This window comes from Molossus molossus, unplaced genomic scaffold (genome assembly GCF_014108415.1).
Source record: "Molossus molossus isolate mMolMol1 unplaced genomic scaffold, mMolMol1.p scaffold_m16_p_17, whole genome shotgun sequence".
In the NCBI taxonomy this organism is placed as follows: Eukaryota; Metazoa; Chordata; class Mammalia; order Chiroptera; family Molossidae; genus Molossus; species Molossus molossus.
Genome location: NW_023425352.1, coordinates 35,336,286 through 35,352,108, shown reverse-complemented (window position 1 = coordinate 35,352,108; position 15,823 = coordinate 35,336,286). Strand labels below are relative to the sequence as shown.

At 38.5% G+C, this 15,823-nt stretch overlaps 1 protein-coding gene across 2 annotated transcripts in view; it reads left to right on the top strand.

Annotated features, from left to right (window-relative positions):
* The first annotated feature begins 259 nt into the window (after positions 1-259).
* A1CF (APOBEC1 complementation factor) overlaps positions 260-15,823 on the top strand; it is a 50,850-nt gene continuing 35,286 nt past the window's right edge. Inside the window, exon 1 of one of the 2 annotated variants that reach the window (XM_036265429.1) lies at positions 260-405. In XM_036265429.1, coding sequence (XP_036121322.1) covers positions 307-405 — 99 coding nt within the window. In that variant the 5' untranslated portion in view covers positions 260-306. The remainder of the gene's footprint in view (positions 406-15,823) is intronic. The other variant, XM_036265431.1, reaches the window with a different exon arrangement.

Below are 15,823 nucleotides of genomic sequence, written 5' to 3'. Positions count from 1 at the left end.
ACTGGATTGAGAATTCCTGATCTGCATTCTAATTGGGAAAAGGATATTACTCATTTTTGACTTCTGAATTTCAACTGAACATTTTTTAAAACTCTTCCTTAAAAAGGATATTGACCTGGCCTTGTTTGTGTGTGGCTGTTAGTGGCTCTAACCTTGATGTCTCATTTGCAGAGAACGTTTCCTAGACATGTCCTCCAGAAAAGGACAAGTTTGGACTTTGGCAACCGCAATTTACTTAATTTATCTTAAATTTGGTTTCAGTGAGCAACCCTAATTAACCTGATTTTTTGCTGATAATCACTCTCAATGGAATCAAATCACAAATCCGGGGATGGATTGAGCGGCACCCAGAAGGAAGCAGCCCTCCGCGCACTGGTCCAGCGCACAGGATATAGCTTGGTCCAGGTAGGAACTTCTTATGCCATCTGCCGAGCCCCACGGAATTCAGTGCTGAGACACTGAAATCACGGTGGAAATGTTAGTGGTCCTAATATGCAAAATGGGGTCAGTCAGTCATATAACTCTTTTGATGGATGTCCCTTTCCAGTGAGGAAGTTGCAAGTGATGGTCTTTCTATACTTTGGTTATCAACTCAACATTTACTTGTCATTTGAAAGCAGAATCAGTGTCCACAGTCACGGCGATGATCGCAGTTTTTAAAGGCAGTATCAGTATATGAAAAGGCAGCTGAGATTTGCCACCCAAAGCTGTCAGTGAAGTAGAACCAAGCCAGTGTTTCAAGAAGCAGCAGAGAACAAACTATCCAGGCCATAACCTTAGTTCCCAGAGAGATCATTGCAGATGCAGGGGGAGTTCTAGATGTGACCATGTGGTAGCCGAGCTATTCCAGTTATTTCTCATAATACCTACTCAATAGTTTAGGATAATATAGTAATTTTTCTTCATGTTTATCATTTGGGGGGGGGGATTCTAAATTATCTATTCATAGATGTTGGTTGTTAAGAATTATCTGTATATAATTGTCTTTATGATAACCTCCTTTAGAGAGATTTTGCTACATTAAAAAGCTAGTATTAGCCATATAAATGATCTTATTTGAAGAAATAATGTTACTCTTTTTACAGTAAGACAAAGTATTGTAATTCTCAGGGATTCAATGGTCCTTCACCCACATGATTTTTCAACTTAACTAAATCTGTGTGTTGTTATATCAATGTCATATGTGGATAACAATAAAACAGGCAACAGTGCCCCTTTGTTACATGGTCCTTTGTCAGATTGTTGTAAAATGAACTTCATTTAGTTTTCAACTAATCTTATAAGTTATGGCATGCTTTGTTAGAGATAACATAATGCTCAGTGTGGTTTCTGATTCTTCATCCTAATGAGAAGTGTTTAGTTAGACTTTTCTAAGATTTCAGAAAGTATCATTTCATGGTAGACATTCCAAAGTTTCAGTTAAGTCAAGGGCAAAGGAAATACTAATGTATTATTAGGTTTTTTTTCACTCATTCAAAAGCAGATTGTATGCTTTCTATCTATTCCAGACATTGTGGATACAGTATTATATATAACAAAAATCTTTGTCCTTATGTGCTTAAATACTAGCACTGACTAATTGTGAGACATTGCACTTACTGCAGTACGCATATTATTCATATTATTCAATATGACAACAGTTCTATACCAGTATTATCCCCATTTCCCAGGCAGCACAGAGACTGAACGACCCACTGAAGCTCTGCAGTCACGCAGCTGGGCCCCACCCTGCAGTGCGGCTTCACGAGCTGGATTCTTAGCCTCCGAACCGTTCTGCTAAATTACATTCCCACTAGACCCGCAGAGAGGAGCTGGCTGGGCAGCGCCCAACAGGCCCCAGCGGGCATCAGAGGGTATTGGTTGTGCAAAGGGATGTGATTAAAGGGCCCCCGCAGGGAGTAAGTTAGAAGGATTCCTGGGGCTGGTTGGGGAGAATGGGTCACTGGGAGCTGAGAATTCCAACAGGAGACCAGTTAGGGACTTACATGGTATTGCAGGCCCGGCGAGGGGCGTTCTTCTATTGACTCTTTTCATTTCTGTGAGGTGGGTATTGGCCACCCTTTATAGACAAGGGGAAAGTTAGGGATCTGGAAGCTTCGAAGACCTTACAGCCAGTGCCCTTTCTGCCCAACAGTGGAGTCAGCAGAACTTCTGAGTCCACGTCTTATATTTGGTTCTTTAATGGTACCTCAGACTCCTGTGTTCTCTCACCACGAGGTAGAGAATGCCCTGTGTTACAGATGAAGGGACCAAGGCTCAGAGGGCCAGAACTCGGTCTGCCTCACCCCACCCTCTGAGTCTCCGCAGGATCCACATACTCTGCTCCTACCACCGCCCTGGCTGAGGCCTTTCCTAGCCCTCATGCTGCACCACACTGATTTCGGATCCTCCAGTCCCCAGACTGCCCAACCCTTCTATCTGGTCCCTCAGTCTACCTGGGACACCAAACTGGTGTGGCCCATCAAACCCTTTCCTGTCCAGCAAGCCAAGTGCTCTGTCATCCGTGTCCCCACAGAATCTCGTACATGCCCTGAGCAGACAGCAATCGACACAGCACGTGTGGCCTTTCTCTCCAGGTATGGGGGGTGGGGCTCGGTGGCTCCTCGGCATGGAGTTTTCCCTTGGTCAGCGTTCTGCCTGTGTGGACTGGCTGCCGGTGGAGGGTCCCTGGGGTTGGCCCAGCTCTGGGGAGAGGAAAGGAACCTTTCATCCACCCCTGCTGGCTGTGGTCTGCCAGCCACACCCTTGGTCCGGGCACTCATATGTCTTGTACTTTTCAAACATTTCTGGAGCCCCTTCCTTCCTGGCTGTTTCTTGAAGCCCAAGACGATCCCTGCTGTTTTCTGTTTATACACTGGGTCTAACAATAAAGCGAGAGGAGGAAATCCACCCTTGAGTGGCGTGTGGGAAGGGCCTGGGCATGTCTGAGCCTTCCAGGACTAAGGCCAGTACTGCAGTCTGGTGTGCGGATTCTGCCCTCTGCCTGGGAGACCCAATCCACATCTGCAGTTCAGTGACATCTGAAGACTCCCTCCTCTGCCTTGTTCAATGTCGCATGAGGTCCCAGGCCCTCTCCTGGGAGCAGGAGCTACGAGCAGAAAGGAGGTGGTCAGGTACAAGTCCCGCCCCCCAGCCTTGCTCCCTTCAGGCCACCCTGGGGAAAGGAAGGGCGTGTCCCATGTCACTCTGACCCCCTCCCTAGCTGCCCTGGCCCTGACGCTACTGTATCTGGCATTTACCAAAGCCTGTCTCAATCACAATAAGCTGATAAAGAACAGCAAACTTCATCAGAAGGAGAATTAACAAATTCTGGTATATTTATGTAGTGAGTATAAAACCGTGGCCCCAAAATGAATAACTTGGAACCACTAGAGCAATGAATAAAAGTCAGAAACATTTGGTGGAGCAAAATAAAGCAAATCGTATAAGATATACACAGCGTGATACCAATTGTATGAAGTTTAAAACATGCAAAATACGTTATAATCCTTAGAGATGTGAGCATTTAGCATAAAACAGTAAAGAGCAGAAAGAAGAGAAAATTGCCGGCGATTAGGGAGCTGTGGGAGCCGGCTTCTCGCTCTTCTCTTTCCATTTGAGTTGGCTGCTCCCACTGGGCCCGCGTGGGTGCCGCTCCTTGACCCTGTCTGCGCAGCTTAGTGTATTGAAAGTCTATTCGCAGGAGCCCATGCCTGGTGAGATCATGGCAATCCATGACGTGGCGCCGGCTGGAAAGTGCTATTTGTTTTTTAATACTTAATAAAAGTCAAATCGTTCTAGATGTTTTTATCTCCAAATTTAATGTGCTTGGGATTTAAACAGTTTTGTGCAGCCTTCTGCCACATAATGTGGTATTTTATAATTCACAGGCCAAATTCTACAGTTTACAGTCTATAAAACCGATACCCTCAGAATAATTTTTTTACATCTGATCAGTACCGTGGAAGGTGGGGATTTTTTCCTTTTGCAACCAACATTCCCATCGATGTTATCAAATCAAATAGTCTTCTTAAATCAGTATTTTTTTGAAACGTCTTTGAACCTGAAGCATTCATGCGAAGACGGTGGTAGTAGAAAGCATGAGAATCCTTCTGAAGAGCAATTTGTCAATATTTATACAGAAGAATATTCTCCTTCTGTAAACAAATCTCTAATGATCCAGAATATAATGACAGAAATGCATATAAGCCTGTCTGGTCTGACATTATTTATAGTACCTCAAAATATCAAACCTATAAGTACATATAAAAGCAAGGGAATCATTAAATAAGGTACGAATCAGTGCGTTCAACAAGCGAGATTTTATGAGAAAGAATCCTAAAGCAACACAGATTGTCTATCTAATTTTACTCTGGGCTCTGGCTCTTCCCTTTCTGCCAGATAGAACTCAGGGCATGTCTCACGACTTTTAAAGTAACTTGCAGATGATAAAAGAATCTCCACTAAATAAGTGGGTCTAGATCAGGGTAATAAAAGCAACTTCATTCAAAGTCACAGCTATTTATTTCCCTTTCCCAGTGATGTCAAGGTGGAGTGTGATTTCTTTTCCGTTTGCCTCCTTTGTGCTTTCAGAAGCGTAGTTTTCTGCGCCAATTCGCTAACTGTAACTCCTGACTCAGAGCGGCAGCAGAAGAGAGGGATAAGAGCACAGGGGAGAGGGCAGGAAAGTTCTGAACTTGACTGATACTGGCATTAGGCTCTCTGGACCTAGCAGGTATGTGAAGCTCATGGGGCCCTTGGCAGGATCATCAGAGACACCTCAAATCCATGCTTGGGGAACCTCTCACCTGGCTGGCTACTGTGCTGAGCTCAGCCTCCCTCTGCAGAGCTTTTTAAATTCTAAGTAACTCTCTTGGAGAAGAGAAAAGATAACCCCAGATTCCAACATGTGGCCAAACTCTAGTGCCCTGCAAACAGTCACACACTCTCCGACCCAGCAAACCCTAAAAGTGCGGTGAGGCACAGAAAGCAGGTCTCCTCTCCGAAACAGAGAAGCAGGCCGACCCCTGCCCCCAGGAGACAGCTGTGCAATGGGTTAGACCCACAGCCTGCTGTGTTCCCACACGCAGAGACTACCCACCAGCTCCGAGTGCCTTTCTCCAGCCCTCCCCTGCCTTAGCTAAACTGGAAGCACCTCGCAATTTAGGGGTAAGTAGGATTCACAACACACCAGCAGTGGTCTCCAAATACCTTTGAATAAACTCCAAAAACTCCTCTCGAATTCTTCAATCTCATTTCTAAACTGCAGTGTAGGAGGGGGAGGAGAGTTAAGAATGTAAAAACACTTAAATAGTTTTCTCTACCTCGTTGTCCTGTTTGGTGGTCCAGTGACCCGATTTCTATCCAAACCAGAGGCCAAAGGAGACCCACTTCCTCTTAAAATTCTGTTACAATGAAATTGTATTCAGTCATCAACTGATCATTTAAAACATGCTGCAGGACAGAGACCTCTAACATTATTATTACAGCTATGTAAAAAACTTACAAATAATATCTATTTTTTAAAAGACTCGAACGGCAATGGAGATCATTTTACAAACCTAATGTTATGATTTAAGAGCATTCTTATTATCAAGGGGAAAAAACAGTAGGGCTATGTTACCTTTATAATTTAAAATGTTTTCAAATAAAATACCCCTAAAAATACATGGTCAATCTGTATATAACTTTGATCTTATATATTCAATTACATTGAGAAACTGGTAATAAGAATTTAGATCACACATTAATAACAATAATAAAATGATAATAAATATTTATTGGGCACTTATAGTCTAACTGCTTTATGTATATTAATTCACTTAATCCTTAAAACAACACTACGAGGTAGCTACTATGATCATCTTCAATTTGCAGATGAAGGAAACAAGGCACAAGGAGGTTGGGTAACTTGCCCAAGAGTTAAAGGCTGTAATTCCAGTGCTACTGGGCAAAATTTCTGACAAGATTTAAAAAACTAGGACCTGGCCCTGGTCGGTTTGGATCAGTGGTTAGAGCGTCGGCCTGCGGTCCAGAGAGACCCGGGTTTGGTTCCCACTAAGGGGATGTACCTCGGTTGCAGTTTGTCCCCAGCCATGGTTGGGTCATGTCGGTGGTAACCACTCAATGTGTCCCTTTCACATCAGTGTTTCTCTCTCTCTCTCCCCCTCCCACTCTATCTGAACAAAATATCAAAAAATGTCCTCGGGTGAGGATTAAAAAAACACAAAACTAAGACTTGTTATAATGTTATCTGTAAGATTACAATTTTACAGGTGAGCCTGTTAAAGCAGTCTAAAAATATTTTGTTGAGCCTAAACTTTGTAGCATGATTCACTTTAAATAATATTTGTTAGCAGAATGACTATTAGATCAGAAATTCTTCAATAATGTTGAAAGCTAAAATTACAAAGCCTAGTTATCTAGATCTAAAGCTTCTAATCAAGATGTTAATATGAGCATGGTGTTAATAATGCAGGATAGTAATTCAATCATTTTGAATCAACTGGAAAGTTTCTACTGATTTTGGCTACAAAGTATTAGAAATCACCCAAGACTTCAATTCAGAGACTGATAGAGACTGGCCCCTACCACATCCAAGTTATATGACCTTGGGCATGTCTTTTAATTATTCTAGGGCTTAATTTCCTACAAGATTGACTAGGACATGCACTCATTCTGTAAGTCATGATTTTGTGATTCTAGTATCTGCTCAGTCTAATCGTTGGTCAGCAAACTGTACCGGTTGGTTGGAAGAGGAGACCAACATGTATTGAAACACAGCCTCAAACTCTGTAATTTAGGGAACATCCTTTAGCCTTCTCAATATTTTAGTCTTTCTACTCTGAATTAGAGGGAATATTAATATTATTAATCTTTTTTTAAAAACAGGGAAACATCAGGTTAACTTTAAAAAAAAAAAAACCTCTGTACAAAAATGAAAATAAACATCTTAATACAAGTTAGGGAAAATACCCATAAAGTGATCATTTCAAATTTTATGGTATTTATAAGTTAGGGTTATTTCTGTTGTAACTTTGCAGTCTGATATTGAATGTTGAATACTTACAAATCAAGAATTTAGAAAACACAGGGTGACTAATTTGTGCTATCTTATCACAGGACAAATACAACAGTCAAAAATAGAATTGTGCAGTTTACTTAATAACGTGAGCCAGTCTGTTACATGGTTAACTGATGCAACAATACCTACTTGTTTGAAAATATTCTTGGTGATTTCATTTTTAAATAATTGGATATTATTGCATATTGATAGCTGAAAATGTTTTAACAAATTACTTCAGAGAATAAATAAACAATGCAATTGCCTGCAAACAGTAGACATTTAATAAATATTATTGATAAAAATTGTGTGATGTTGACAAGCTAACTTTCAACTTTATAGCTGCCTTATGCCACATAGAAATATTTTAGAAGTTAAGTATGCTACAATGTTAACTTGTAGAAAGTCTTTGGGTCCAGGCAATGGAATTATGTGTGGTGCTCTCTTTTCCCTGCTTTTTAACTCTTAATTGTACCTCCTGGATTTTCTAAAACTAGCGTGTATTTTTTTGAGAGTCAAAGGAAAAAAAAATCACATTGTGATGATTCCTCAAGAATTAATCAATGATGTGGGTCATAAACCCTGTGACAAGTGGTGCTCCTTCTATCGGAAGTCTCCTCCCTACAGTTAGACAAAGGGAAAGGGGGCGGGGTAGGTGGAGATGGGAAAAGGGGGGAAATGGGAATAGAAAGACTTTGCTTAGCACAGTGGGTGCATGGTGCAGTGTGCAGATGATGTTTTGAGTTGTACCCTTGAAATGTGTACGCTTTTGTGAGCCAATGTCACCCCATAAATTCAATTTTTAAAACTAGGCAAATAGATATTTCATAGATGAGCATTTGCAGAAAACTTCCCGCCTAGTGTGGGGTTTGTTTACATTAACTATAAACCTACTACAACTAAAGCTAAATATATATTTAGTAAAGATCACCCTGAAATAGTCTGAATATTTTTTTAAATAGAATCAGAATACTTATATATAATTTTGTTTTTTAACTATGGTGTATATTAGCACTGTTGGTCCAATTACCCTATGGTTAATCTATTTTCTAAAGATCATTACAACTCAATCCATTTCTGTGAGTATGATAGCACCATTGCTTTCTTAATCTAATGGTTGTCCTTGGTAAACTGAATCAGTGTCTTGTTTTCGTGTTTCTGTTTTGTTTCCTTAGTCCCTATTACCATACACAGTGCATTCATGTTAGGCCTTGCCATTACGCATATCAAGTAGTTGCGATGAGAATGAATGTATCCAAAATTTTAAATGGCAATTTAAGATTGCATTAAGTGAGTAACACAGATGTGGGTGCTGCTTTTCTGCTTAGAGGTTTGAAACTGACCCTGCTCTTTGACCCAAGGTATGAGGATAAGTATTTAGACATAAGGATGTTCATAAGAGTGAAATTTATAATGTTTAAAAAGTAAACATAGCCTAAATGTCCAATAAAATACTACCGGTTACATAAAATATGATCACCCTTATATTTCCAAAGTATGCAGCCATGTAAAAGTCGGATTTCAAACAATGACATGGAGAAATGTCTAAATTTTAATGTTTACTTAAAAATGAGATTGTAAAACTTACATGCTTGCAAATAATATTTTAAGAAATTATTCACACAATAAAAAAAATATTGGGAAATAATAAAATGTAAATCTCCAATTGGGGTAATTTTTTCTTGATTGATACTCTTGGTTTTCCAAACTTCCTATAATGATATGGGTTATTATTTTATAAGGAAACAAATCTCAAAAAATAAAATAAAATAAAATTAAGTAGCATACAATTAAGAGGGGGAAAATTGGAAACTTTTTATGGAGAAAACTTTATTATTAAAGTGGATGGTAGGTATCTGGATTCATTAGGCTCTTCTAATTCTTTATATGTTTGAATTTAATATGAATATAGTCCAATCCTTTTATTTTGTAGTTAGAAAAGCCCCAGAGATCTACAATTCAATAGACACACAAGCCAGAGGTCTGCAAACTATGACCCATAACTCAAATGTAGCTACAGCCTGGTTTTGTAGTGATTACAGGCTATGAATTGTTTTCACATTTTTAAAGCATTATTTTTTTAAAGCCTAAAATATCAACTAGCTGTTTTTTTTTTACAGAAGAAGTTTGCTGACCCCCCCCCCAACTCTAATTCTTAATCCATTACTCTACGTTTAGAAGCTAATCCTCAGTTTTCAAAGAAAATTCCTTATTATTGCTTAACCAAAATCTCTGTAAAATGCACAAACCCTTTATCCGTAAGGACAGTATGTCTTAAGTTCAAAGATCCAGTAAGATTCACAACAGATAAAAAAGAAAAATAAGTGGGCTTCATCCTTCTCTTCCTCTTTTTATTGGCCATCAGACTCAATTCCCTCAAACCACATTCTTTAATTCTGATCTCTCAGATTTTGTTTTCTATGCATGTTCTCTTAAATGGAGCTTCAATGCAACCACGTTATTTTATTCTAACTTGTTCAATTCCTTAATGAATATGTATAAGTCATCGGTATAAAGGATGGAGCTAGTTCAACATAAATTTAATTAGGATATACTCCACTCTTCTAAGGGTGCCCCAAATTAAGTTAAATCCCTCATCTCTCTGGTTTGGTACTTCAGTAATTTTATGTAGGCATTTCTCAAATTGCAATTCTTTCCTTACAAATAAAAATGAGTAATTTAGGACCTCAGTGTTTACAATCAGCATTATCTAGATTAGCTCAGCAAGAGGTAAATGGAAAAACATGGTGGCATGGACATTCTTCAACCGCTACACAAAAATCCTAAGGACAGAAATAGGATTTTGACTTCATAGTAAAATATAGCTCCTGGGTCCTACGTTTTCTTCTATTGCCCGTTCTCACCACCTGCTCATGTCCCTGCTATCCAAGGACTTAGGTCATCCATCAAGTGCATGAATACTCATTCTTTAAATAGGTAGACTAAGCACAAGAACAGGATGGATCAGCAAATCATCACAGGCACGTGTTTCCCTAGGATTATCACCCCTGCCACCCACCCACAGGCCAACTTTATTTTCAAGCTCATAAGAAGCCTTGCTTCTACCACCGGAAATGCCACAGCACAGTATGGAAGGCTCCGGAAGAAGGACCGTCCTGTGAATGCTTCTGTGGGAAACGTGTGTGCCGCCGTGGCGGGAACTGCAGCATCCCAGGACACGGAGATGCAATCCAGACGCTCTTCTCCAACAGCAATGCACTTCTCCTGGTTTTGTATGAGGTCTTCAATATAAAGTTCAAAATCTTTGCAAACTACGTGGTTTCCCTAAAACCAGAAGCACCTGGGGTTTTCTATGTTATCAGTCTAAAAGGCAGTGTGAACTTCATGACTCAAAAACACAGAAGCATGGACAGCTCTTTTGGACTTGAGGTTTTGCTTACAGGCAACTTCAGGATTTTTTTTTTTATTGTTACCTGTTTGTCTGCTAGATCGGCAACCAAAAATAAGTGACTTTGTCTTCAGAACCTGCAAGCTTACCATTGTGAAATGCAAAGAGAGCTTTCTAACATAGACTAAGAAGAAGAAAAAGTGAGATCACAGAGCCCAACGATTAAGAATGTGCAAGGACTTCAACTCTGATCTTTTTAAACATTGTTTCAGAGGTGCCCAGGGAGAGTTGAAATGAGGTTACACGGCATTAAATAACTTTGAATTTCATACTGAGAATATTATTTCACTTTCGATTCTGTTTCAAATACTCAGATGAGAAAAGTTAGTAGCCCCTGCGAAGCTTTTTAAACACAGGACAGGACTAAGACTCAGCTTTCAGTGGATAACAATGTCAAGCTAGAATTTATTCATGATTTCTCTATTTTGTAATTGCTTTTATAATTACCTTCCATTTGTGGGAAATGATACTGATACTCTACTTATAAGAATGATATATATTATACTTTCTTTTCTGCATAAGTTTCTTTAAGAAAGTGAATCAATACAAAGACAGTCATTAAATAGTGAATGAAATAGGTGTTAATTGGATATGCAATTTAAGATACACTGATTTTTTTTTAATCTCTATAATATCCCTTTAAGAATCCAATTGACTAAGTCACAAAACATTGAATAAACATTTTTCCACACTTTAATATGGTGTCAACATCTGCCTCCGTTTCACAAGCATCCTGATACCCTCACAAGGCCTTTGCATTCACCCAGTGACCCCATTCCTTTATAAATGAAGAAGTTAAAGTCAGGAGAGATACAGTGTCTTTCCAAGTCTCCCAGCTTATCAGAAATTTAAATTCATGGGAGTGTGGTAAAGAGAATGATGACTGTATAAAATTTCTTACTGTGTATTATTTATGTTTCTCACATAAAAACAAGTATATTGGATGGAATGCTCCCTGGCGTATGTTAAACAAGGAAAGGACAGGAGAGCAATGACCCAAACGACATGTTCTTTACCTGCCCATGGACAGATGTCTTCATCTGCTCGTGGACAGCTCTGTACCATTTAACCATAGCTCTGACTGCTCTAATATCAGTCCATTCAAAAGGCTAATAAAGAGTAAATCAAGGAAACAAGTAAATAAAAATGTGGATGAGTCTTACTGATTAAATTATATGTTCCAAAATAATAATAATAATAAGCCTAAACTGGATAAAGCAATGAGGGCAGGAGAAACTAATTAAAAAATAAACAAATGGAACAACATCAAAATAAAAATCTTTTGCACAGCAAAAGAAACTATCAGCAAAATGTAAAGGGAACCCATTCTCTGGGAGAACGTATTTGCCAATGATACATGTGATAAGGTGTTAATTTCCAAAAATATATAAAGAACACATACAACTCAACAAAAGGAAGAAAAACAATTTAATTAAAAAATGGGCAAAGGTCCTAAATAGACACCCCTCCAAATAGGACATACCGATGGTCAAGAGACATATGAAAAAATGCTCCAAGTCACTAATCAGAGAGATGCAAATTAAAACAACAATGAGGTATTACCTGCCAGATGACTGCCATCAACAATCGACAAATGACAAGTGCTGGCGAGGGTGTGGAGAAAAGGAGACTCTAGTGCACTGCTGGTGGGAATGCAGACTGGAGCAGCCACTGTGGAAAACAGTTTGGAGTTTCCTCAAATTTTAAAAATGAAACTGTAATATCACCCAGTGATCCCACTTCTAGGAATATATCCTAAGAAACCTGAAATATCAGTCAGAAAGAATATAGGTACCCCTATGTTCATAGCAGCACTATTTACAATAGCTAACATCTGGAAACAGCCCAAGTGCCCGTCAGTAGATAAGTGGATTTAAAAAACAACAACTGTGGTACATTTACACAATGGAATACAGTGCAGCGGTATAAAAGAAGGATGCCTTACCCTTTCAGACAGAGGGCATGAAGGGATCTGGGGAGTATTATGCTAAGTGAAATAAGCCAGTCAGAGAAAGGCAATTATCACATGATCTTCACTTATATGTGGAATCTAATGCACAAAATAAACTGACAAATAAAATAGATCCAGAGACATGAAAGCAGGAAACAGACTGATGAATCTCAGAAGGAAGAAGGGTAGGGGAGCAGAAAGAGATTAATCGAAGAGCTTATATACATACATGCATAACCATGGACACACGCAATAGTGTAGTGAGGGCCTGGTTGGGGGGGCTTGTGGGAGCAGGGTAGAGGGGCCAATCAATGGGGGAAAAGAAAGGAGACATCTTTAATACTTTCAAAAATAAAGATAAATTAAATAATAATAATAATAATAATAATAGTAATAATAAAATCCTATAGGAGAAGGTTGTTTTGTCCAGATTCTCCAGATGTATAAAAAGTTCAGATACCAGGTGGCCAAAATGAACTCAGACTGTTTGACTTTTATGCTATGATTTATTGCCTAGAATCATTTATTAAAGGTTGTGTGATTTTATTCAAGGTCAAGAATATGGTATACATTATCCCCGAAAGACTGTGGTTCCATCGTGAAAGGCTTAAAATATCCGTGACATGAGGAACTTCCAAATACCCTTGACATATAAACAGAGTTACTGGGTAGACTTGCTATCTAACATTTAAGTTAAAGCCACTGGATTTATCGTTAGAATTAGGTCTTCGATTTTTAATTTACATAGTTGAAGATTCTCACCTATTTATACATGACTAGAGAGTGAACAGCTTCCAAGTCTTCTATTTGGAAAATAAAAATTCTCAGAATTGAATGGGCACTCTCTCATGGAAAAAAAAAAAAATCCTATATTCTTTCTCTCTGCACTATTAATACATTTGTGCTGCTAGGAGGGTAATGCATTCCACAAGAAAGACATCAGCCAGGAGGGGAAAGAGCAGTTATAACTGGGCTTTATCTATTTTAAAATCAACTACAAAAAATAGTGCCTAAAATACCAGCAATCCAGCTCCCAACTGTCCTTTCCAAGTAATAGACATAATATTCTGACCCCATGACTAATGCCCAGGGCCTGTCTTCAACTGGATCCCTACTACTGGGATTTCAATTCTGGTGGATGGTTCATAAAGCAAATCTCCCCCAGGGCGTGAACCTTGTAGCATCTCTGAACCCGTCAGTCCCTTTGCGATCCCAAAAGATATTCTTGGAGAATTTATTTCAAGTGTTTGTAGATACCACAAAAAGGCAATTAATAAGCTTTCCTGCCCAACCATTTTGGTGTGTAAGCAGATACATTCTCCTTTACACATGATTTGCACAAATTGTTTGGTGACATTTGATCAATTATAGGAAGAAAGAAAGTTGAAGGGAAAATTTACAAAAGTCAATATGCTCATTGCCTATTTATTTGCAAACTATCCACCAATGCTTGTCAAATTAGAAATTCTGAAATTTTACCATGGTAGGATGAAAATTTGGTTTCCTCAATCTGAAGAGTAGAAATACTGCCTAATTTATACAAAGTTTTTTTCAATAATCCACTGAATAGTGTGTGTCTAGACATTTAAGATATACAGAAATGGGAGGGCTCACCCATCAACCCAAGAAGGCGGACCATAGTTTGGCAATAGAAATACAGTTCTCAGCAATAAATATGAGATGTTCTCCCCGCTTTAAAATAAAAAATAAAAAAAAGTGTAATAAAATGATTGGAAATTAAAAAAAAAAAATTTAAATGCAACAGAGAGTTTGCAAGTTAATGTCATGATAAATGTTTTCATAAATAAATATTTAAACATATGGATCTGTTACAAGTGATTAGGCTTCCATATAACAAGGCAACAAAATGTAGCTGATGGATTCTGAAACCAAACTACCAGAGTTCAAATCCTGACTTCAGTTCCCAAACACACGACTCAGCAAATTAAATTTCTCTAGGCTTCTGTGTCTTTTGTAAAATGGGGATAGTAACAGTCCATAACCCAAGATGATGTTTGAGGATAGAACAGTGTCTGGCAGTAAGGGCTATATGTGTTAGAAGGTAAGTAAATAAAATATTTAATATGTCTCTGAAAGTATGTAATTGATACTTTCCGGGGAACTCTTAGTTGAGATATAATTCACTTTTTAAAATAAAAATATGAAACATTTCATTTCTTATATTTCTCCATGGTAACAAATTTTTGCTACTGGATAATCCTATGAGCATATAGGAGAGAAAAAAATACAAAAACTCTTGAGGCAAATATTTAAATATTTAGTAAAAGGAAAAATATCTAGTCATTTAAAGCAGAAAGTCAGCAAGGCAAAGTAGAATTTCCATAGGACGTCTTTTTTAAATTTAGAGCAATGTAATATAAATCCTCAGAATTAAAAAAGGTGATTGTAGCCACAAATATCATGTAAATACTATGACCCCAAAAGCCCTTGTGCTAACACATAAGCTAATTGAGATAGACTCATATTGGTACATATGAAGATTTATCAATGAAACTAGAAGCTGCTTTACTTTGACTTCAAAGAACAACTATTGTAAAAAACAATGTTTTTGAACAACCAACATGTCTTTTAAAAATATACATGAAAAGGGCCCTGGCCAGTTTTTCTCAGTGGTTAGAGAGTCTGCCTGCAGACCAGAGAGTCGTGGGTTCAATTCCAGTCAAGGGCACGTACCTCAGTTGCAATTCCGTCTCTGGTTCTGGTCGGGATCACACGGAAGGCAACCAATTGATGTGCCCCTCTCACATCGATGTCTTTCTCTCTCTCCCCCTCCCACTCTATCTGTAAATAAATGAAAAAATATCCTCGGGTAAAGATTTAAAAAATAATAAAATAAAATATACAGGAAAAGTATTTGGAAAGGCAGTGAAATTTTTAATAGCAACTACATCTACAGATGAGTAGGGTGATGCCTTTGGGAAATTTTCTTTTTAGCTTACACATTACTGTGTGTTTTTTTTCCAAACGTGTATTATTTTATAGTATAAAATGTTTTAAAGTGTTAATTGCAAAAGTTAGTGATGCATACTGATATTTGGTTCCTCATAGTTTCCTTTCTTCAAAAATCACAAAAGTACAGTGACAGAAAGCTCTGGCTATGCCTAAGTGGAAAGTAAATTTATCTCTCCCCAGGAGATCCGCAGTGGTGGATTACGCCTATCCTTAGTCACTTCTAGGTCTTGAACCTCTAGAAAAATATAGCTGGCATTGCAGAGAAGCACCAATACTATTCCCCCTCAAATAGGACATTAAATTAACCAAGGGTTTGTTAGGACAAAGGAATAAATAGAAGCTAATTCTCTTTGAACAGAGAACAGCATTTTCCCCGCAAAGAGATCCAACATTAGTAAACACTTCTCGTCATTTTGTCAGCAATGGAAATAGATCTAAGTCCCTCCCC